The following is a 25,701-nucleotide window of genomic DNA, read 5'->3' on the forward strand; positions in this document are numbered from 1 at the left end:
TATTTTTTATCTCTCCTCTCTCTTGGATCAAACCAAATAAAAAAGGGAGCCAAACTGGTTCAAGTCTGAAACAGAAAATCAAAATAGATTTTCCAAGGTGCAATTGGATAAAATTGATTCAGAAGGCCTTAGCTTAAGGGTCCAGATTTTTGATTTTTTTTAAAATTATGGTCCAATTAAGGTTCCTATGGACCAATAAGATTAATCCAAGTGTTGGGATAAGATAAATCCAAAGAATTAAATAAAATACCCAAAAATGAGTAAATGCTCACATAAGATAAAGAGTTGTACTAGGTTTATTAGTTAAAAATTATGAAGTATTGATAAAAAAATGAGATATTTTGGAGTAATCATTCTTTTTTGACACATGTGTAAGGAAAAGGGAGACCTTCAAGGAGGCGCCTACTTCACATGCTTGGATGAGTTTAAAACTAAAAAATAATAGGATATTTTTAATCTCTCCTCTCTCCTGGATCAAACCAAATAAAAAAGGGAGCCAAATTGGTCTAAATCTTGTGCAAATTTAGCCAAACTGAAGCTAGAAAATTCTAGAACTCAGTTGGACTCAGTTAGTGGCCTCCCTGTCCTATAAATAGACCCTCATTCCTTTGTATTATTATCTGTGAATTAAACTATGCCGATATTACTCTAAACTAAGCTTATTTTCTATTATCCTCTAAAAATCTCAACAAAATTGAAGAGATTGGAGCTTCTCTCTCTCTTCAATCTTCCTTGGTGACTCCTACAACATACCAAACCAATTGATTGGTTGGGGGCCTCTACTGTGATCAAAGAATCAAGTAAATTAGAAGGTAAAGTGTAGATTATTGTCTTTTTCTTATTAAAACTCCAAATGCTTCTCTTCTCAACCCCTCTCAAGCTTGAGAAGCTTTAATTTGAATGGCTTTTGATTACTATTGAAGTTCTTTTATGAATTGTAATAAAGAAACACATAAATTTTTATTTATGCTTAATTTAATGATTTTTAAGCATTTCTCTCTCTCCCCCAAAAGAAAGGTCATTCCTATGACCTATTCTTAATCCAAATGAAGCTTCTCATGAAGCATTTCTCTAATCCAAAAGTAATTTCTATGCTTGTCTAATTGGAGGCCAAAATAATGGCTTTTTAATGCTTTTATGATATTTATTTCATAGAGAAATTATGAATCAATCCATAATTGGATAATGATCTAATTAGTGGTCATTCTAATCATATCAATGATATTAAACTTCATTCTTTCAATTAAATTGAGAATTATCAGTAATAGCAGGCGGAGCTATGGCAAATTTTTTATAAAATAAACACATAAAACATTTTCATTCATAATATGAAAAGAGGACTTCCTACCATATTCTATGAATTATCATCCTAGACTAATTGAATAATTCTCATTGTAATCATAGAGAAATTGATTTTTATGTTTATGCATAATTAGTAAATTAGGAAAAATAGAAATTTCTAGTAATTTATTTTTATGTTAAAAGAGTAATCCCTATGACATAATCCATGTATTCCAATGATTTAGAGAAAAAAAATTAGAATGCTAAAATAATGTATATTTTATGAAAGATTTTAGTTAAATTTATCTTTTTGTATAGATAAATTTTTATGATGAAAGAGGAATTCCCACCATATTGAAATTCAAATATTTAAATAAGGAAAGTATAATTCCTAGTGCAAAGGAATTAATGAATATTTTTATTTAAATTTTAAGAGAAAAATTTAGTTAAATTTATCTTTTTACATAGATAAGTTTAAATGATAAAAGAGGAATTCCCACTATATTGGAATTCAAATGTTTAGATGAGAAAAGTGGAATTTTTAGCTTAAAGGAATTAATGGTTATTTTTATGTAATTTTAAGAAGAATTTTAATAGATTTAATTTATGAAAAAGAGGAATTTCCATGATAATTGGATTGCACTCATTGAAATGAGAAAAAGAAGGATTTCAAGTTTATTTAAAAAAATAGGTATTGATATTTTAGTTAAAAGATGAATTTCCATGATACTTGAGAAAAGATGGATTTGAATTAAATTCTAATGTCAAAAGATGAATTTCCATCATAATTCTACCTAATCAATTAAGGTTGAGAATTTATGTGGGAAAAAGAATATCTTGTATATTTGAATTGGTAAAATCACTAAATGGATATTTACCCAAAAACTAGATGTTTAGTTGAAAGGAATCATGGTAGAACTAAACTGAATGAATTTAGTTAGACTATATGAGGTCGGACAGTAAACCTAATTGTCCTTCTCTCGAACTGAATCAGACAAAAACTTCGTGATATGACCAATTCCAGTTCTAGTTTTTCCCTGACCAATCTCACTAAGAATCTAGTTGGATAAATGGATAAAATAACGGGTAGATTACCCTCATGAGAGATCAAGGATCCTCAGTATGAAACTGATAATTATTGGAAAAAGGGTCTTTCGAACCGATCTCAAACTTGAATCTCACTTACATTGGAAACTCTGTTTTTCATTCAAAGGACTATTTTATGCCAGAATGCTAGAGGAAGCATTTGGCTTATGTTTTTCTAAGAGGTGGTTCGTTTGGAACAGCTGGCGGGGAGGAGTCAAGGGACGTCGCCCGTGGCAAAGCCTGCCGAGGTCTTGACCAGTCTCGGTACGGTTAAAATGGTGCGCTTCCGGTATGATGGGCAAGGACCGACGAAGCGGTCTCTGAGTGAAGTGCTAGGACACCGAAGGAGGATCCTAGAGGGTTCTGACCAGGAGATGCACGGGCTCGCGGTTGCTAGGACACCCAGGCGTACGTCGAGGAAGATATCTGATGGACAAAAAGGAAAAGTTTTTGGGAACAAAAATTTGATACTGGATCTCGTTGGTTTGCCAGCTGGTCTTCAACGAAGAGTTGAGAGGATGAATTTTTGTAATACAATGGACTTGGAATCTTGGAAAATGATGATCGAAAATACTATGATTTTATTCAAGGATTGTCTTAAAGCCAATCGAATCTATTATAAATGGCAATTTCATATTGGGTGTGTACGTGGTATGCCTATTTGATTTTTGCATGAATCGCTGGCTAGGGGGCCTGGGAACTCTTTTCCTCGGTACCCGAGCAAAAACCCAATCAAATCTTTATAAAGTAATCCCACCAATTCTTCAGTGGTGGTCAGGTGGTTGGCTAACCCATGGGCCGGATGGATCGGAGGATTCCTAAGAAACAACTAGATACGATTAGTTATGTTAATCATTTTGAATCCTGAGAAGACCTTGTTTTGTGGGAGGGGATCATCGGCTGTGCCTCCTCGGAAATGAGGAAAAAAGCAGTGATTCCATGGACCTCCGGGCTAGCCTCTCGTCCTCCCAGACATCCGCGGGCGAGGCCCTCAAGTGTGCAGGACCCCCACCTCCCGCGCAGGAGGCCGACGCTGCTTCCGCCCGCCGTGCCGGCAGGAGACCCGGAGCGGGCGGGCGGGGACCTGACAACTGGTATCAGAGCGTTGTTGAAGGCTAATAAGGATAAACAAATTCTTATCAGAAATTGATAATAATAAACTCAGAAAAAGCATTTTTCATAAGGTACTTTCATTCCGTAAGCTTCTTTAATGAAGAATTTTTAATCAAAGAAATTATTTTTATAGATGGAAGTTTCATACTTATCTGGTATTCCCGACCTCACCCAATCACAAGACATGACTGCGTTCGCCTTTGAGCATCTCATCTCTTCCGCTTCAACTCGAACAAGCTGAGCAAGACTCGCACGCCATTTCGAGGATTTATATTTTCCTGACCCAGCGGAGAGACGACAGCATAAGTGGTTTGCAAGGGAAGTATGTCCACGCCTCTTGCGATCGGCGTGCAATGCTGAGGCAGAACCTCTCATTGGCAATGATTCTGTTAAAGCTGAAAATGGTACATGGTGTCATTCTATATCATTCAATGCCTCAGAATTTTAGACTTTCATGCTGCCAAGTCTACAGACTCCTTAGTTGCTTTATTCCTAAGGAGAAGATAATAGCTTCCTTGTCAGTAAGTGAACGTTTGTATCAGGGCACGGCTATGGCCTACTACCGTCGTCTTATGCGTCTCCCGAGGAAGAGATTTTGAATTTTGGAGCCGAGTTGCTCTATGTACATATTGCAACTTTTATATAAATAAAGAAATGTTTTCTGGAGAAAAATTCCCTGTTGTATAAGTGATTATTTATGGACAAACTGATAAAAAAAAATCTGTTATCGGTCATATGTCATAGATCTCCAATAAGATCATTGTCTTGTTTAAGAAATTGTTTTCCGAACCTCTTAAGTCTTAGGATCTCGTGGATGATATCAAAATAAAAATTTAATAATATATAATTTTTGGCAGAATCATGAGACGAGGAAACCGTGGCCGTCAGCCGTCGCCAGACCCTCTCTCTGAAGATGATGAGCTTGACCCTGATGTTCGCAAGGCTCTTCATAGGACTCAGCCAGGACCCTTCAAAGGAAAAGAGGAGAACTTGGGCGAGGCTGTGGAGAAATGGGTGGAAGCCATGGAAGAATATTTTGACGTCATAGGCTACAATGAGCGGAGCAAAATGGCTTTTGCCAGGCTGAAAATAGTGGAAACAGCCAAGGTGGCATGGAGGAACCACTGTGACACCAACCGTTTGGATAGAAATACTCAATCCTGGAATGACCTTAAAACCTATTTGAGAAAGAGATTTTGTCCCTCTGGATTTTTGGAAATCAAAATGAACAAATTCTTAGAGCTAAAGCAGGGGAGCAAAACCATCGAGGAATATCACCAGGCCTTTGCTCTTCTACTCAAATATTCACCACCTCTAGATGAAGAGCAACTCATGGTGGCCACATTCATTCAGGGAATGAACGAACCCTTGGACACATTGGTCAAAAATGCCAAGCCAATGTCCATCGCTGAAGCTGTCAGAATGGCGAAGGACTTTGTCAAAGCTTTCATCGTAAAAGTCCCGCCAAAGCCAGCTCCCTCATCCTTCAAGAGATTTCAGACACCGGGAAGTTCTTCCAACTTTTCGCCTCCAAAGAGACACCAAGGTCCTAACCAGAATGTGGAGACGGGAAGCTTCAGAAATGAAGGAAGACCTTTCCCTGGAAGTACATTCTCTGGAACTCCGGCTCCCTCCAGAATGCAAAGGGAAGACCTTCGAAGCGAGAACAGATGCTTCGGATGTCAAGGACTTGGGCACTAGCTCAAGGATTGCCCATTTCCTTCTGTGGGCCAAGGAAGCCAGGGTCCCAGAGTTTTGAGGCAAACTCCTTTATTTCAGTCCCCAATCAGGGTCCCCCGCGCGAGAATCAGGGTAACCCAAGAAGAGTGCCAGCTCAGCCTGCAGCCTCCATGCAAAAAGCAGTTTCCAAACTCCCTCCTCCCAGAATTGGAATAACCAAAGAGAGAGAGTTCCACCTCAAACTGCAGCAGCCAGAGCAGTCACCATAGCTGAGGAAGTAGAGGAAGAGAAAGGATAGATCTATGCAGCAATAGAGCATCAGGGGAATAACCGTCAATTCTTAGTCCTCTAGACTCTAGTAGAGTACAAGGGTAAGAAATTCAAGCTTTTGATTGATTCAGGCAGTACTCATTCTTTTATTTCCCCAGGATGTCTGCGTAAATTAGTCCTAAATCAAAAATAAGGAAAACCTATGTAAGTGGAATGAGCCAGTGGGAAGATTCTTTTCACTTACCTTGAGACTGACCTTATTTAGTTTAGCTTAGATGAGAACGTAACAGAGTTCCAGTTCAGAGTCCTACCCCTGGGAATATATGACAGAATCCTTGGAATGGATTGGCTCCAAAAGAATCAGGCTGACATTCATTGTCACAAAGAAACCATCTCTTTCATAGACCTTCACGGGAATAAAGTTCAAGGAAATGGAATTTCCGGATCCCCAGTGCTGCAATTAGTCAAGGCTTCTAAATTATTAAAAGGGCTCAGAAAAAGGCAAGCTATGTATGTCGTTAAAATGAATTCGGTAGAAATAAAATGCAAGGCTAAAGGACCAGAGTGGTTAAGTGAGTACGCAGATGTATTTCCTGAAGAGCTGAACTGAGATGCCTCTGTCTTGTGAAGTAGATCATGAGATCGAATTAACCTCTGGACCTCAGCAAGTAGCTTAGCGTGCATACCAAATGCTAGTCCTCCCTGAAGCCATAGAATTTAAGGAACAGTTAAGATAACTGTTGGAGCAGGGACTCGTCAGACCCAGTGTCTCACCCTAATAAGTATCCTATTCCTAGGATTGATGAACTTCTGGATTAGTTAAGCGGCACCCAAATGTTTACAAAGATAGATCTCAAATCCGGGTACTACAAGATCAGAATCAAGGAGCAGGATATCCCAAAGACAGCATTCAATACTCGCAATGGGAATTATGAGTTCACAGTCATGCCGTTTGGATTGACTAATGCCCTTGTGACATTCAATCGTCTTATGCAAGATATTCTCAGAGAATACTTGGATGATTTTGTTCTTGTCTTCTTTGATGATATCTTAGTATACTCAAAGAATGCTGCACATCATGAAGATCATGTGCGCAAAGCCTTGGAAATCCTAAGGAAACACCAATTCTTTGCAAAGAAGAGCAAGTGTTCAAATATTTAAATAAGGAAAGTATAATTCCTAGTGCAAAGGAATTAATGAAGATTTTTATTTAAATTTTAAGAAAAAAATTTAGTTAAATTTATCTTTTTGCATAGATAAGTTTAAATGATAAAAGAGAAATTCCCACTATATTGGAATTCAAATGTTTAGATGAGAAAAGTGGAATTTTGAGCTTAAAGGAATTAATGATTATTTTTATGTAATTTTAAGAAGAAGTTTTATAGATTTAATTTATGAAAAAGAGGAATTCCCATGATAATTGGATTGCACTCATTGAAATGAGAAAAAGAAGGATTTCAAGTTTATTCAAAAAAATATGTATTGATATTTTAGTTAAAAGATGAATTTCCATGATATTTGAGAAAAGATGGATTTGAATTAAATTCTGATTTCAAAAGATGAATTTCCATCATAATTCTACCTAATGAATTAAGGTTGAGAATTTATGTGGGAAAAAGAATATCTTGGATATTTGAATTGGTAGAATCACTAAATGGATATTTACCCAAAAACTAGATGTTTAGTTGAAAGGAATCCTGATAGAACTAAACTGAATGAATTTAGTTAGACTATGTGAGGTCGGACAGTAAACCTAATTGTCCTTCTCTCGAACTCAATCAAACAAAAACTTCGTGACCAATTCCAGTTACTAAATCCAAAGAATAGACTACCGGAACTAATCTAGTTTTTCCCTGACTAATCTCACCAAGAATCTAGTTGGATAAATGGATAAAATGATGGGTAGATTACCCTCATGAGAGATCAAGGTTCCTCATTATGAAATTGGGAATTATTGGAAAAAGGGTCTTTGGAACCGATCTCAAAGTGGAATCTCACTTGCATTGGAAACTCTGTTTTTCATTCAAAGGACTGTTTTATGCTAGAATGTTGGAGGAAGCATTTGGCTTATGTTTTTCTAAGAGAGGTTCGTTGGAATAGCTGGCGCGGAGAGTCGTCAAGGCACGTCGCTCGCTGCGGTAAAGCCTGCCGAGGTCTTGACCAGCCTCGGTACAGTTAAAATGGTGCACTTCCGATACGATGGGCGAGGACCGACGAAGCGGTCCCCCTGAGTGAAGTGCTAGGACACCTAAGAAGGATCCTAGAGGGTTTTGACCAGGCGATGCACGGGCTCACGGTTTGCTAGGACACCCAAGCGTACGTCGAGGAAAATATCTGATGGACAAAAAGGAAAAGTTTTTGGGAACAAAAATTTGATACTGGATCTCGTTGGTTGGCCAGCTGGTCTTCAACGGAGAGTTCAGAGGATGCATTTTTGTAATACAATGGACTTGAAATTTTGAAAAATGATGATCGAAAATATTATGAATTTATTCAAGGATTGTCTTATAGCCAGTCGAATATGTTATAAATGGCAATTTCATATTGGGTGTGTACGTGGTATGCCTATTTGATTTTTGCATGAATCGCCGGCTAGGGGGCCTGGGAACTCTTTTCCTTAGTACTCGGGCAAAAACCCAATCAAATCTTTATAAAGGAATCCCACCAATTCATTGGTCGGGTGGTTGGCTAACCCATGGGCCGGATGGGGTTAGGCTGGATCGGAGGATTCCTGAGAAACAACTAGATACGATCAATTATATTAATCAGTTTAAATCCTGAGAAGACCTTGTTCTGTGGAAAAAAAGCGGTGATTCCATGGACCAAGTGCAAGTCTCTTCTTGATCTGACCATGTGACTTCAGGTTCGGTCAGATCAGTTTAATTTAGTCAAGACTTGACTCGTTAGAGTAATCTCTAGTTAAAAGATTTTTCCCCTTCCTGGCGGAATCGCCTATGCCTTCCGGGCGAGGGGAGTCTTCCGGGCCCGGTCTTGGAGGGACCGCCCCAGGGCTAGCCTCTCGCGCGGGAGAGCGACGCCGCTTCCGCCGCCCCGGAGCGGGTGGGCGGGGACCTCACAGGTTCTTTCTATTTTTTTAAATTGATAGAGTATTACAATAAGACGATGGTTTGGGTGTATTTTCTTAAGGAAACATCTGAAGATTTTGGGTACAATTACTCTTGGAGGTTCTTCCTATTTTTTCACATTGATATATGATTATAATAAGAAGATTTGGGTGTATTTTCTTAAAAAACGTCTCAAGATTTTGGAAATTCTAAGGAATGGCTTGTATTAGTTAAAACTAAGATATAAACAAAAATTGAAGCAGTTTTAGAATAGACCAAGTTGTTGGTCTTTTGTTGGATATTAATGCTCCACCCTCATACTTTATTTTACAAGCACTGGCTAGCTCATGTTTGTATGGTCCCCATTATATGAGGAGTAGCCATGGTTGAACAACCTTGACACCTGACGTCCTCATATTTGCACAAGAAGGTGGCCTAAAGGCCACATGGTTTAGAGAGATGGCTTGGATTAGATTTAGCACAGTGCCAAAAGGTTACATGTTACACTGGACTATTATCTCACAACGGTAGTCCACATATGGAGTAGGTAGATTTACTCTTGGATACCCTATCCTGACATTACAAGACCTAAACGGGGCCCAAGATGAGCCTGGATAACTGTAGGAGGTGCTATGAAGTTTCTAGTACATCTTTATGAGGTTAAGAATAGTGACACCGTCTATGACTACAATAGGTATACCTAACATTGTACCAACCAATTATTACTACCTTGAAGACATACAAACGTTCCTCATGTCCTATGGAAGATTTTTCCATCATACAATCTGTACGAGATGCAAATCTCAAGGTAAATTATTATCCTTCGTAATTATTAAAAAATTAAAAGTATAACCATTACCCATAAGTGCACACGAATCCTATCATAGGCCTAGTTCCTAGATGCCCATATCCCAGGTAGGCTTATTTCATAAAAGGAAAGTAAATGAGAAACACATGAACTTGAACATGTGACCTAGGCACATGAGCCTATAAACATGAATCTAGGCACATGAGCCTATAGATATAAGTCTAGAGGTGTAAGTCTAAAGGCGTGAGTCTGAACACATAAATTTGTAGACATGAGCCTAGCAGCCAAAAAAACGTGTCTGAAACCACAAACTTACACTACAAACTCTAAGGACCTTTGATGCGAACCTGATCTAGATTAATTGTTGGAAACGACAATACAATCAACCGTAGTGCATCAAAACACACTTCCTCAACCCACCAAGCCTTCGATCCCACCAGCACACTCAGTAGAGTCCTCTCCTATTAAGAAGGCTAGACTCCTTTAGATCCACCTCAAGTGAGGAGCTTTGGGAATAAATGAGCCAACAAAACACAGACTTGAGTGGATGAACAAAGAAACCCCTAGAAATAGGAGCCACTATGATCCTCCAAGCTTCGGATTCACCAACTCGCTTTGTAAACAAATACCATAAATTTTATGAAGAAGGCATTAAATTGCCTTCATATTTGGGCGAAGCTCTAGTGAAGGCATTAAACTGATCTATCTTTGGGTGAAGCTCCAATGAAGGATTGGGAGAAGGACAAGGAACCTTAATGTTTTCTCCCACAGGAATTAATTAAACCATGTCTAATAGGAGCAAGATAAGGAACCTTAATGTTTTCTCCCATAGGAATTAATTAAACCATGTCTAATAGGAGCAAGACAAGGAACCTTAAGGTTTTCTCCCGTAGGAAGTGGTCATGTCCCTGATGCTACAATGTTTCAAACATTTGGTGTTGATCCTAAGTTGGTTTTTCCCAAGATGACCATGACTAATAAGACCTATATGAGGAGTAAATGATCATTATGGGTATCCTCAATAGGCTTACCCACCATCGACTATGCCTCTACTTGAAGCCATGGTGCAATAAGGAGTGAGAGACCTCAATAAGGAGTGAGAGACCTCAATAATATGGTACGTAGGCCATTAATGTAATGCTTCCAATACAAAGTTCCACACGTTATTGCAGAGTGCCCTCACAAAGACCTTGCAACAAATCACCCATATGTGAGAATGTGGAAGACGAAAGAACCTAAATAGCCTTGTAGTGCCCCACACAATTTTACTTTTCCCATAAGCTTGGTCTTTTGAGTAGAGAAGGAAGGTTAGATAGAGTGGAGACCTATTCATATATATGCAAACCCCTCCCGTGGCTCATTGGGTAGAGTGGAGACCTATTCATTCATGCAAACCCCTCCTATGGTTCATTGGGTATGTACACTTCATGGTGGGCTTGCCATAAAAAAAGACACACAAGCATAGTGGTTGTCTTAGAAACTTTTAACATGATATCATAGCTCAATCTAGGTGATCTTGGGGGTGTTGGAAGGTGCATATCATACATGAATTAAGGAGGGTTGCTAGAGTATGAAGAGATGCTAGTTTATTCCACGTGTGGCGAAGATGTGAAATTCAAGATTAATGTTTAAATAATAAAATAAATGATTGAAAAATGAACACCATGAAACCTCCAATGCTCCAATTAGACTATTGATAGAGATGAAGCACTATACATTACATTGTATTGAATGAATCGATTACAACTGCACATGTTAGAAGAGAGGTTGATGCATGTACATATTGGTTGAAATTCTATAAAAGTGTTAATACCATATAAATGTCCTTAATTCACTTATATTATCCATACATTGAAAACTAGAATATAAACCTAACAAATGAGAATATCCTATGCATCATACATATTAACTCAAAGCTCTTAATGAGTACTACATAACTATACATAACTGATCTACATATTTGAGAATAAGAGAGAATTATTTCCATGAAATTTCTCCCTTAATGATCAACTTACTCTCTCCATCATGTCTCTAAAGACTAACCTCATTTTTCCAAGGGGTTTGGTGAGAATATCTGCTGCTACATTTTTCCAAGGGTTTTGGTAAGAATATTTGCTACTTGATCATATGTAGAAAAATAAATAAATTCCATCTCCTTTTCTTGTACTTTCTCATGAAAAAATGGTAATGAACTTCGATATGCTTTGTAGTGCGAGCATGAAACATTGGATTCTTTGCAATCTGGATGCAACTTCGATTATCATAATGAATAGATGGTGATCCATTCTGATTGAATTCAATTCTCCAAGTAATCTTCTCAGCCATACACATTCACATACAACACTCTTTGTTAAAATATATTTAGCCTCTGTTGTTGACGATAATGCCATGTTCTATTGCTTCTTACTTTTTCATGAAAATAGCACTCGAACCAAAAGAAAAGATATAGACCGAAACTAACTTTTTATTATCCACATTTGTGCCCAATTGGCATCACAATATCCTGACAAAATAAAATCAAATGCAGAAACATATTCAAGCCCAAAATTATATGTGCCTTTTAAATAGCTAAACACATGATTGGCTACTCGCCAATGAGAATCTTTTGGGTCAGCCATGTGTTGACTAACCTTGGCAACTGCATATGCAGTATCCAACCAGGTGATAGTCACATAAATGAGACTCCCAATAAGCTGTCTATATAATGGTCCATCAATGTCTGATTCATGTGTTGAATTCTAGAACTTTTAGATTTGGCTCCATAGGTGTTGCAGTGGCTCGCAATTACCTATAGTAGACTTTTCCAATAGCTCTCACACAGATTTGGATTGATTAAGAAATAAACCGTCTTGTTGTCTCCATACTTCACTACCAAGAAAGTAATGAAGTGATCTTCATATCCAATGAAAGTTGAATTGGTATGTCTCCATACCCTTTAATCCCTTTAGTACTATCATCATCACACTATTTTAATAGCCCAGGGGGGGGGTCCCAAACCATATCTAATGGTATCACGTGAGTGTAAGCATTAGGTGAAGGTTGAGGTCTATAGGGGCCCTTTAAGCTGCCATATTATGATTTTAATGACTTTGTTAAAATGTTAAGTTTCTTTGACTTTAGATACCTTCTTATTCTTCAAATGGCTAGAAGTTTGAATTTCAAAGTTTCCCGCCAAAATTGAATTTAAAATTGAGTGGGCAAAACCATATCATGTGACATATCTATGGAAAGAGCTCAGCGAGTAGATTCTGGATCTCTAATCTCCAACAAATTTTGAGCTCATATGTAGAAGTTATGCATGTCCGAAATTTCAAAAACTTCCCCTTCCCACTTTTTGGGAATGAAAAGTACAAAAAGGCATCTTCTAGAGATTCTTTTGACCACCTTTAATCACCCAACATTTTTGTATACATGGCATCACATGATTGGCCCTTTTCCTTTTAATAACCTTTTAATCACATGGCATCTTAAAGGGCCCCTATAGACCTCAACCTTCCCCTAATGGGAGGGGGGGTTTTTGGAAGGGGGGACTTCAGCTTATAAGTTTAGGAGATGAGGGGGATTTATGGTGGCATGGGCGGGGGGAGGGGAGCAAGGGAGCAGGGGAGAATGAAAGTAGGGGTTTTGTTTCTTCTTGTAGTTTACAATATGTGATCTAGTGCTGTAGTTTTAAAACTCGATTAGTTTACTACTCTTTTAAGCTAACCACACACATGGAACAATTTTTGGCGAGCACGTGTAGGTCTTTGTGCTTCTAGAACTTACATCCATGTTACTTACATGGATTGCAACTTGTCACATGCATAACATCAATATATGCTATTTGATTTTTAAACCTTAAATAGGGAGTACTTGAATTTCATAATTGGGACTCATATGCTTAGAAAGGGGTATAGTTTATTTTTTAGAGAAACTTAAATAGGGGATTTTTATGAGTTGCATGCACGCACACGACGAACACTAGATTTCAAAACAAAGGCCTATGTGAACACATTGTTCTCAGGTTACAGTGCACCGTTTGAGAGTCCAGACGATCTTAGATGGTCGTGGGAGCTATGCAATGTTGCTGTGAAACTTAGTTGTAGTCTATTAAGGTCCTAGTCGAATGATCTGGTCGACTAGTCGTTTTGGACGACCAAGTCATTGTGGGTTGGCTGACTTGGTCCCTGTCGACCCTGGATACTATATATATATAGGAAGCCTTAATCAATCATTGAATTCCATGTGTTCAAGCACTCTTGTAAGCAAGAAATCCTCCATCCAAAGTTTGTTTAGATCGCCATTAAAGCTCCTTACCTAGAGCGCACGGGTGGGTGAACACAATCAATTTGTAATAAAGTTTTTGCAAGCAGTAATATTGTATTCTTAATATCTTTAAAGCTTGATGCGAAGTACTTATGTAGTATTACAAGAGAGTGCAAAGACCTAGGAAACACCTACTGTATGCAGGGGAAGTTTTAGAAATTTTGACATTACCTTTGGGCAATTTAGACCGAAACTCAGTCCAAATTGTGATCACAATTGATCAAGCATAGGCATGACCTTTGGGCAATTTAAACCAAAACGCAGTCCAAAATGTGATCACAACTAATGCTCAAGCATAGGCAATATGTAAATACCAAAAAATTACAATCTTTTACCCCCTTTTATCATGTCATTTCCTTGTCCTAATTGCAATTACAAACAAAATGATTGTCAATGCCACTTTGCTTGTGCCATTTCTTTTGTCCAAATGCAATTTTCCATAAGATGATTGTCGATATAGGTCTTCTGTATGTGAGTATGAGACCTTTTCTCCAAATCGATTGTAATTCCCTAAAGGTCCTTTAGGACTAGCAAATTCATAATCTTGAACTTCCATATTTGATATTTACCATCCAACTTGCTATTCTTGAGCAACACTAAGGCATCCATCTTCTCACCCATCTTTGTAGGTGTATTCACTTGAACAATGGAGCAAGGTGATAAAATTGAGAAGGGCCATGGTCTCATGCTAGACTTGATGTCCATACAAGTGAAACACGTACAAATCCATGTGTCTATTTATATGGGCTTTCCTCTTGCAGGGTTTTCTTTTTATTATTTCCCATTTGTAAGCCCTAGGATTGTGCTCGATCACACACTTGTAACTAGGGGAGAGGACTCTTGTGGTCACTCTAGCTATGTGGACCTCCCATGCCAAGGGGTTACAGTGGAAATTTTGAGTGAAAACCCCTATTATCTTTTATTTTCCGGCGAGAAAATGCTTAATGATGGCGCTCTTTAATTTGAGTTGCAAGTCCACACATTTAAAAAAAAGGCAGCCCAAGCACTTTATTGGGCACCGGTACATTTTAGCTATTGTTCGAGCCAAGCTTTTAATTGCTCCAAAGAACCAAGGAAGCCTTGACTCGTGTGTGTACACTCTAACCTAAGCGACATATCTCCACTTTGTAAGATTTCAAGCTTTGCATCACAAAAGGCTTTCCACAAGTCTTTATCCCAATACTCGTGTTCGTCCCATCAAAATTTTCATAATCACTTTCAACAAAATTCATCACACAATGTTTTTTTTGAATCATGCGTGTTGTGTTTAATTGCTAGAAGCAAACTTTCCTAGCAACTTCTTTTTCTTGGCAACACAATTATTTAAGACTTTGTTGTGCAATCCTTAATATTTCATGGTCGGGCAATGTCTTCTCTCATGGCTTGGTGTTTGAACTCATGGAGCTAAACCACTGTTATTACATGTGTATCTAAAGAGACTCTTTTAAGGAGATGGTCAAAACAATAGCCTACATTGTTTTACCCATGTGTAGCCACCCTCTTTCCTGCTATCTAACTTTATATCTTGGTGCTTTGCTCAACCGCCTTTGTGAACTCCTTCGCTGGCGTTCGACTTCTTCGCCTTGGCTTTTAACAACATATTGATGCCTACATTCAACATACCCATTTTTGAGACCCATGACATTTCATTGCACATATCGAATATTATGGTAACATGTCTCTTTCATTCTCTCCATTTTCACTCTTTGTTCTATATAGAGTGATTGTAACCTTATGGCATACTATATTTAACAAGTGGATGCAATACTTACATTAATGAGAGATTTTTCCACCATAACGTCAAATATGCACAAATAGATGTACAAAGGGCATGATTGTGAAATTAATAAATAGTAACAGACATGGGAAATCAAATATTGATGAGCTGCAATAATATATTCGAATGCATGCTATGAGTGGATAATAGAAGTTGGCAATAATTTGATTCATGAAAAGATGTGTCATATACAATATCTACTGCTACTACCGAGAGAGCAAATGATTACCTTTATAGGTAAAATGGATTTTTGTACAACCTGGAACCCTTCCTTGTTTAGGGCCAGCTCTATCCAGCTATGTTTTTGCTAAATTGGCCGTCATTGGTGTAAGAGTAGCTCTCACTTAAATTCAATCCGATTTTGTGATTAATCCAGATATGTTTCAGAAAGCCAAGGCAAAAGTGGAATATTTACCAGTTGAAATCTCAGGCTATGTTGGCAATAATACTTTGGTCAATGGGTATACTTTTTTTAAAATCTTTTCAAAGAATGGACCAATCCTTGTGCACGAAGGACATAACAAGGCAAACTGATTCAGTTTTGCATTTGCTTAAATATTCACTTTTGTCATTATTATCAAATTGATAAAAAACATGGCACTTCACAACACATGCTGCATCACCCTCCCAATGGTACCTAGGGGCCACACAAGTGTCCTCACATTTTATTGCTCACAACACCAACTACATGTCAAGAGATCATTAAAAACCAATATACCATTCTAAGTTCCTCCGGTGTACCAGCTTGGAAATGCAGAATAAGTCACCTTGATCCCAAGGGCCAACATTGCAACCAGTACATGACCATAACCTGGTCTTTTCATTCCTTTACTGTTCGCCTGCTGCACGTTATGCCTACACCCCTAATGTAGGCATTTGATACTCAAGAAAAAGGAGATGTGACAGCTCCCTTAGGTACTGCATCGGATCTGCTAATTGTTCCCATGCCACACACTATGCAAATAGGTGATGCAAGTGTCGAAAACTTCGAGCCACATACATCACATGCATCGTGTCCAATGGTGGAAAGCCTTCCCAATGTAGCAGCACAGAACTGAGAAGGATCCTCAGCTGGATCAATTGATCTGTCACTTAAACCCCTTTGAAGGCATATATTTATCAAGCTCCTCAACTCATCTTGCTTGTTTGTTGGAGCTTTTGAGAGGAGGAGGTCAAGCAAAGTCTTTGCAAAAGCATAATTTTGCACATCCATATTCCGCTTGATAGCCGTCCTAATGCACATGGTTCGATGTTTGGCCCAGAGAGGGAGTGTACTAAGATGGCGTGCAAGCCTTGCTATCTCATCCTTTGCACTTATTGCATTTGGCCCTTGCACTTTTTGCAGCCGTGAAATTTCCTGCAAAGCAAAGCATATGGAGCAGTATTTGAATACATTAAAATTATTTCCGTTTGCTCGAGGGGAAGAAATAACCACAACACGAAATAAGGTATCTAGTTAGTTTGCAATGCCAAGAGAGAATCTACATGATAATTTTTCTTGAAATATCCCAAATCAAACAGTTAGACTTGCCAAGTGCTTCACAAGTTGATTGACGAACCTGAAGGAGTAGAACTGCAAGCTTATATTGTGCACAAATTATTGCTTGTGCTCTTATATCCTGACCAAGTGACTGGTCTTTAGCCAGAGCCAGAAAACCCTCATCCAAGCAAGCCAGTGCATCTGCAAGTTGATTCAGCTCGAGATGTGCTACACCTGCCTTAAAGCATCTGGATGCAGGTGCTCCTCGAGGAACCTGTCATAGCAGTACACCAATCAAATGAGAGGATATTTCCAACCCTCAATCATCACTTGTTATGCAACATGAACTGTTAAGTGCTTCAGCAAACAAACCTGTCCAGGACGCACAACAACAGGAGGTGAGCTCGGCCGTGGAGGAGCTTTTCCCATGCCTGTGACATCAGCAAAAGAGGACCCTACTGGGCTGGCTCCAATAGCACTGCTAGATGTTGCCAGAGAACCAACATCACTGGACACGTCAGCTCTGGTATATCCAACAGATTGAATGGCACCTTCTTTCATGAAATCACGCTGCAAAATTTCTGCTCCAGTTGGGGGCACTCCACCAGCAAATGGATCCACACCACCCGTCACCAACTGTCCTGCTTGGGGAGGAACCCCACCTCCTGGAAGCCCAAAGGTACTGGCCATGCCTGCTGTACTGGATGGCCCATCCATTAAATGGGAGGCTGCTGCTCCTGGTGCCCATACGGATGCCTCAGGAACAGGCGAAGGAAACCCTGGACCAAGGTTGGTCGTTCCAGACTGAAAGGAAGCAAGAGTTCCAATTGCAGACGTGGTATTCTGAAAGAAGTCTTCTGGAATGGGTCCTGCTGTGACTCCCATTCCGATCACCATTTGGGGTGGAGCTTGCATCTCTCCTGGTATCATTTGGGGTGGGTTTTGTATCCCTCCAGGAATCATCCCTCCTGGTATCATTTGGGGTGGGTTTTGTATCCCTCCAGGAATCATTGTTGAGGCTGATATAGAAGTTGGAACAGAAGAAGGAGAAGCAGCAGTAAGTGTTAAAAGATCTTGTGTAGCACTTCTGGTTCGTTCTAAGGGGGGAGGCAAACCAACAGGGCCAAGTCTTAACTGTTGTGTAGCCTCTTTTACTTTGTTGACATCCACAGCTGTGCCTTTGGCAGGATTAATGACAAACTTTATTTTCCTCTTTCGTGTTGCATCGTCTTCCTCATCACTGCTGTCATTCATTCCATAGTTTTTGAAGTCCTGTTCAGCCTTAGCTTGTTCATCCTTCGTACTTATACCTGCCGTGCTGTGCATGAGTTCTTGTAAACCAAGTCGTTGTGTACCCTTTGAAGTGTCATTCTCAGAAACCTTGGGCTTGTTTAAGTATGTAAGTGCAGCATGGTTCATGGCATCTGGTGCCCCATTTTCTTTGGTTCCAGGTGATACCAGTTTCTTCACCAAAGCATTTGCTTTTACTTCTACGACAGTACCCCTGCCTTTTAATGTGCCCAGATAAACCCCCAAGTGATCAGGAATGATAGTGGGTATTGGTTCATTGAGTGTCTTCATGTAGGCTGTCACCTCATTTGAAAGCTCCCACTCAGGAACAGATCTCAGTTGTGCAGGAGTTTTTATCTCCCAATTTCCCCCTCCCCATTCAGGACCTTTTGGCAGCATGCTCTCTGCTGCAAAGTTGGCCAACAATGACCCTTGCCCCCAGCTAGTAGATCGGACACTTAGTATTTTTGCACATTGTCGTTGAAGTTCTGAACTGATGCCAGACTCTTCCAATTTCTGAGAAAGACGCCTAAGTGCACTTGGATTCAGATGGCAGATAAAAAGATCCAATAAACTCTCATAATCTGAGACGACCTCAAATGTCTCCTTTGCAAGGTCGAACTGGCCATACCTGAAAAGAAAAATATACAGGACACATCCTGAAGACTTGTCGTGATCAATGACACAATGTGAAAATATTCCTCTAAGATGGAGGTGAAATCAAGAAGGCTAGATGAAAATATTTCAATAAAAATTGAAGTGGTGCATATGAACAACCATGACAAGCCAACTTTACTTAGCAGCATAGCAGTGATAAAATGGTTGCTTCCAATGCCAACCATTTGCTTTTTATAAATGAGATGAAATAGTGGGTGGGAAAGGATGGAGGGTGTTAAGCTTGTGCCACTATACTCTATTTAATCAGACAACTGTTCGAATGCTTGTTTGGGGAAAAAAAAAAAGCACAAAAAACACAAAGCCCAAGAGGGACTTTATGCATGCAAAAAAAAAAGAGGTATGAAGAAACTTTGAAATTCCCCATATCAATGAATGGATAAAATACTTCTTAGAAGGTACAAAATCAGAACTAGAGCTGGATTGCAGATACAACTGAAAGACTCAAACTAGCCAGTCTCCCATGCAACTGTGGCTCGAGTATCTATTGTGCCATCCAAACATCACCAAAGAAAATTATGGACCAATCTATACAGCTAACCAATGCATCCTTGTAAGAAGCACCAACAAGCTGAGGCAAGCAGTACTTAGTTAATCACAAAGGCGCTAGAGGCTAAGTCCAGTTTCCGCAGCTCCCCTGGGCTCAACACGTCTTATTCCCCGACTATGAAGGTAAAGGTTCTACCTCAATTTGGAGATCCTTTATGTGCATTAATGACTTGCAAACGAGACAATTGAATCCCTAAAAACTTTTTGGTCACTAGCCAGTATACTATGAGATCCAGGGGAGGTTTCAGTGTCTGTTCCATGAGGGATCTGGCCCACTTTCCAAGATCGACTTCCCAGACTAGCGTTGCCTAGGGCTCTTCTTGTCCGAGCTTTGCAAACATATGGACACTTTCTTGAGAGAGCTTCGGCCATAGCCACCCTGCTCCTCCCTTGCTAGCCAACCATCACCAGCTTCTTCCCAACCCAAGAGGAGGAGGACACCCACCACGCCCGAGGAGTTACGTCAAACCAGGCCTCTACATTCTAGTGTGCCCGACACCGCCAGCACCCTGGGCGCTGGCCACGATCTACTCATCACCTCCAAATCCAGGACATGCTCCACCGGCATCAAGCTACCTTTCCACGTGACATAGCTGAGGGAGACCTCTCGACCAAACTCATTAGCCCCATGCTTGTTATATTGGAGAGTGGTATACCATCTGTACAGGACTTTCTCCTGCCGGCCCAGCTTTACTACATTGGGTGCCATGTTGTAGCGTCCTATGCGGGATATTTTAGGGTGATATCAGAGCTGGACAGTTTTTGTTTTGGGCTCAGATCTGACATTTCAGCTCTTGGTACTTTCTTTGTTTTTTATTTTTAGTACCCATGATGTATTTCATGGACATGATGTAACCTTTTGGTCTCATAGGTCATTTTGGCCTTTTGTAGATGTTAATACAACTTTCTTTCTTTCTCTCTCTCTCTCTCTTTCTCTCTCTCTCTCTCTCTCTCTCTCTCTCTCTCACCCACCTAACCCTTTTATATTCGGTTCATTTCATTTTTGTACTATCTAGCATGAGACATATCATGGAAACATTTTAACACTTCGGTCTCATAGGCCAATTTGGCCTTTTGTAGAAGATTAAACTTTAATACAACTCTCTCTCTCTCTCTCTCTCTCTTTCTTCGTAATAAGGAGTTGTATAAAAAGAAACAATGTACAAAGGCCACTGGCCTACATAAAGCTCAAGTAAGAAAGTGGGGCCACAAGGCCAACATGCTAGAGTGACGAAGTGCCCTCAACCCCTATAAAACAGATAGAGCTATCGTGCAAATCAGCCTCATCCATGGAAGGGCTGAATTCTCTGTAATGACTTGTGCCGATACCATAGAGGAAATTTGCCACATCAACTCTCTCTCTCCAACGCGCGCAGTCCCACCACCTTGAGCACCATGCAACAGCTCCCGATGAGGAATATATTAGGAATAAGGCTAGAGAGGTATACGCTTTCTAGTACCAGCTTTAGCTTTTTGTTTTAGTTCCCAGCATTTCCATTTTTTATGTAACTCAGACATTGTATCACATGGACTTGATGTTTGAAAACATTAATCTCTCTAGGTTGCATACTAAGCCTCTAGCACTAGTGCTCAATCCATCACACCCCCCCACTAGCTCAGTACTTTCATAGTTTATTTCATGTTCATTTTGTCCCTTTTCTTTCTGGACATCCATAAGACATTGACAGTTGTACATTGATTTGTCTCATAGGTCGAGTTCGGCCTCTAGTAGACGTTAATAGAGATTTCTTTCCTTCTTTCTTCTCTCTCTCTCTCTCTCTCTCTCTCTCTCTCTCTCTCTCTCTCTCTATACACGAGAGACATGGATATCGCCTGCACAGCCTCTTCTACCGAAGATGCTATACTACAGAGATCACTTCATGAGTATCACTGATGATGGATTCATAGAGAGGCCTAGATACATGGAGGGCTTTTTACCACACGGCTCCCGAGTGGCTATTGGTCAGCTCAGAGTTTCATCACACCGATTGGAGATTGAGACTGGCAGAGCAGCACGGATCCCCCGAGAGGAGAGGGTATGCAGATTGTGCAAAGAGGAGGTGGAGAGTGAGGAGCATTATGTATGCAGATGCAGAGCATATACAGCCATCAGAGAGAGATATCCCATTTTATTCAGAGAGCCACATTCCCTACGCCAGATCTTTGAGGCAGCAGACCAGCGCATACTGGGGAGATACATTCTAGACATACAGTGCCACAGAGAGACATTATTACAGGCTCAGACAGCTCCAGAGAGGGGGCGACAGACACAGATTACTACATTTTTTCAGAGATCCACACCCCTCCCAGCCCCTACACGGCAGGGAATTACTCTCCAGAGAGCAGAGACACTTAGAGCCCGCAGGAGACAGAGGACACCTGGCTTTCGGACACCACGCCTATACCAGAGAGAGATGACAGAGATCAGAGCTCAGTTTCACAGAGAGGGTGCGGAGCGACTGGCTCGCTTCAGAGCACACCCAGGCATGTTCTTCAGGGAGCTGTGGACACCCCCTTCACTGATGTATACCATTTTATATCCCCAGTATGGTACAGGATGGAGCTAGCTAGGTTGCATATCATGATTGTATACTCCATGCATATAGCTTTGCATTCTCCTAGTAGTAGAGCTCCATCCCCTGCACACCCAGATTCAGCTTTTTTATTCAATACTTTTTCAAATCTTTCTTTCTTTCTTTCTTTCTCTCTCTCTCTCTCTCTCTCTCTCTCGTGAGGATAGAGACAAGGAGAGCCATGCAGATACCTCACTCTCTCTTGTAAGGATAGAGACAGGGAGAGCCATGCAGATACCTTGTGAGGAGAGGAGATGCACTATATGCCAAAGGGAGGTCGAGTAAGAGGATCACTTCATATGCAAGTGCTCAATATATTATGAGATCCGAGGGAGGTTCCATTGTCTCTACAAAGAGGGGTTTGGACCCTCATCCAGGATCACGGATTATTGACCTTGTTTACTCCAATCACATCTACTGCCAACTCCAAGATGTGGAACCTACTCTCCCCCTACCCTCCCTCACATCACAACTCACCACCATACTCCACACGTGACACATCCGCCACCACTTCTTTCATATGCACGCGGCGGTCTACCGCCAAGCCACCTTGCGGTTCCATGCCCCAGAACTATTGGTATGATAACGAATGCTGAGCCACACACTCCTGTCTTAAGCATGAGGTATGGACTGCATAGTAACATGGAATGTTGTTCCCGAATGCTTCGAATGTGGGAACGCCACTTAACAAATGTGGGGAGCATGGGAACGTCATGGAACGTGAGGCAGCCAGTCACACAACTCACATTCCGGGAACAAATGGAACGCATTCCGGGAATGGATGTATGTGGGGAGCGTGTAATGGAACGGAATATCATAACCTCTCATTCCTATAGCTATGAAGTTACAGAATGTCCACATTTTCTATCTTGCAATCTCTCTCTCTCTACTAACACACTCTACTCTTTAGAGTTTAGACTCTCTCTCTCTCTCATGATGTTATCCATTAGGAGCTCCTAGTACCGACTTTTCCTCATAGTTGTTTCAGTTTCAGTTAGTTGTTTAGTTGTTTTTAGCTTTTCTTACATAGACATTGTATCAGATCCACCAATTGTTGTAACCTTTTTGGTCTCATAGGTCATTTTGGCCTTCTGAAGACGTTAATATATCATTTCATTTCTCTCTCTCTCTCTCTCTCATGATGATGTGTTGTTCCTGTTCCATTCCCGTTCCGAGTCCAAATGTCCGTTTTGAAATCGAGCCTCGTTCCCGCTCTCGTTCCACATTCCATGTGACTATGACGGATTGGGCAAATCATGAAGCGCCAAAAGCTATGGATTTCTCAACGGCTCACCCAACGCAAGAAACATGAGTTCTACACTCGGAAAGAGGATGAGTTATACTGACTTTTCTTAGGGCCAAACTGCAAAGAGGCCTAGAGGAAACTCTGAGAACATTGTCCCCCCACACCTATCACCTGCTCGGACACATGGCACTCCTATGCACACTCCCTCTATCATATCCCCCATCAACCAACTCTACCCCCACCACCAGATCCCCACCCCACCACCTCCACCTTCTTCACAAAGGGCATGGTCCTCAAGGCCATTCGTAGACTACGTAATGGGTGAGCCCACGATCTTGAGGGACTCATTGCCGCGAGTACATCACACAAGCCGATGATACCCTAATAAATGGATCTTGCTTAACCCCAGAGGCCGAAAGGAGGGTGGAAACTCCCTCACAAGTTTCCCTCTTGGCCCTTCCTTCCTCGGAGACCCCCGGAAACGCGCTTCGCGATTTCCCAAAGTCCACTCCCTCCTGGAGTTTGCAGAGAGGAAAATGGCTTGCTTTTTAGTGTAGTTAGGTAAAACTTCCTTGCCTTTTCGTTATTCTGTTTTCGAAGGGCATGACAAATGTATAGGCTCCTTCCCTTCTACTTCTGCTTCTCGGTTCCTAAAAGGTAGGCATGTAGTATGGGCCCTCTGACTTCTCTCCAAGGCTTTCCTCCCGTTGAAAATTTCGCCAGTGTTACTTGCGGATGGTTGGGACCATAATAAGATAAGTTGAAAGGTCCCAATTTTTTGGTCGGGATGTCGTTCAGTCTTCCGTTCCCACCGAGAAGTGGCACTCGGGCCAAGGTAATGGTCTTCAATACTTCCCGCCCCTTCACATCCAAATTGGGCTTCACATGCAGAGGGGATCATGTGGAGATTGTCTCATTCTATGTCTAACTTGGTGTCACTTTCAATGGCCCACGCTTCACCAAGCTTCCCGCAGACATGCCAGAGTGACACGGGGATATGTAGCCTTGAGCTTACTTGCTTACTTGAACGGCAGTGCTTCTAGGCACATTTCTAGGAGCCCAAGACGAAGGATTGGCTTTTTGACACCCTTGTCACACTAGCTTCGATGTATGGAGCAGCCTTCTGGGGACCATATTTTTCCAATTAGGATTGACAGTGAGTTGAGAGACCCCAGGTCGTGTTGTTTCTCCTGTATGATCCGCAACAAACCAACAGCCCCACACCACATTATCCAGGCAGAGTTTGCTGCAGCCCCAATGGTAGTGGATACACTCTTCCAAACACTCACATACCTCCATCGCATCAATCACATGGATCCCCACATGTACCCGAGGCTTGCCCATGAGTCCTCCAGACAACTAGCACTCGAGGGCCACTCTGGAGTTTGGTATGACTTAGTTTCCACTTGGTTCTCAGTATATGGGCTCCACATAGACCGCCTACCACCCCTTTAGTACAATTTGGACTCCCCCTTTCTCCAGCTCTCATGAGGACACCAACCGGGTTATCCGGTTAGATCTTCTCAGCCTCTATACCCATTGCACATGGATCACACCTTCGGGGCTCCCGATAAAGATGCACTTCTACAGAGATCACTTCCTCACGCTCACTCAGGATGGATTCTTCAGCGGTTGGACTTGAGCGTTTACATGTCCCATGCCATACGAATTGCGATTGGCTACATACGGGTTTCATCCCACCACCTCAGAGTGGAGACAAGGTAGAGCTGAGCACGTCTTCACAGCCAGTGAGCTCATATGGAGACCCAGAGAGGAGAGGATCTACCGATTATGCCACACAAAGGTTGAGACAGAGGAGCATTACATATGTTGCTGCCTAGTATACTATGAGATCCGCAAAAGGTTTCATTGTCTGTTTCAGAGGGATTTGGTTCACTCTTCAGGATCATTGACTTCCCGGACCAGCATTGCCTAGGGCTCTTCTTGCTTGAGCTCCGCAGACACAGGGACACTTTCTTCAGAGACCTTCGGCCCCAGCCACCCATGACCAGTTTCTTCCAGACCTAGGAGGTGGACGACACCCATACAATGGATCTTGTGGACCCACCTCGGGCTGCTCCAAACACACCTCACCCGAGAGGAGTTACTTCGGACCGGGCCTCCCCATTCCAGCGTGCTCGACGCCCCTGACCCCCCGAACATTGGCCACGATCCTCTCATCCGCTCCAGATCTAGGACATGCTCCACCGCCATCGATCTACCTTTCCACATGACATAGCTAAGGAAGAGCTCTCCGCCATACTCATTAGCCCCATGCTTGATATTTTAGAGAGTGGTATACCATCTGTTCGGGGCTGATGCTCCTCTCAAGAGCCATTTTTTGGTATTCCATGATTTCCATGGACAGTCTTGTATCACCCCAATGAGATAGCTATGTTTTGTTTCTTTTTAGTGTAGTTAGGTAAAACTTCCTTGCCTTTTCGTTATTCTGTTTTCGAAGGGCATGACAAATGTATAGGCTCCTTCCCTTCTACTTCTGCTT

The 25,701-nt window shown here is 41.1% G+C and overlaps 1 protein-coding gene across 1 annotated transcript in view; it reads right to left on the reverse strand.

Annotated features, from left to right (window-relative positions):
- Window positions 1-15,931: 15,931 nt before the first annotated feature.
- Window positions 15,932-25,701, reverse strand: part of LOC147634713 (Transducin/WD40 repeat-like superfamily protein) — a 159,406-nt gene continuing 149,636 nt past the window's right edge. Inside the window, exons 22-24 of the mRNA XM_086803867.1 lie at window positions 17,238-18,786; window positions 16,945-17,139; window positions 15,932-16,742 (exon numbers count right to left, since the gene is read on the reverse strand). Coding sequence (XP_086659993.1) covers window positions 16,269-16,742; window positions 16,945-17,139; window positions 17,238-18,786 — 2,218 coding nt within the window. The 3' untranslated portion in view covers window positions 15,932-16,268. The remainder of the gene's footprint in view (window positions 16,743-16,944; window positions 17,140-17,237; window positions 18,787-25,701) is intronic.

This window comes from Cibotium barometz, chromosome 10, assembly GCF_041138505.1.
Source record: "Cibotium barometz isolate CiBa-2024 chromosome 10, ASM4113850v1, whole genome shotgun sequence".
NCBI classification, from domain to species: Eukaryota; Viridiplantae; Streptophyta; class Polypodiopsida; order Cyatheales; family Cibotiaceae; genus Cibotium; species Cibotium barometz.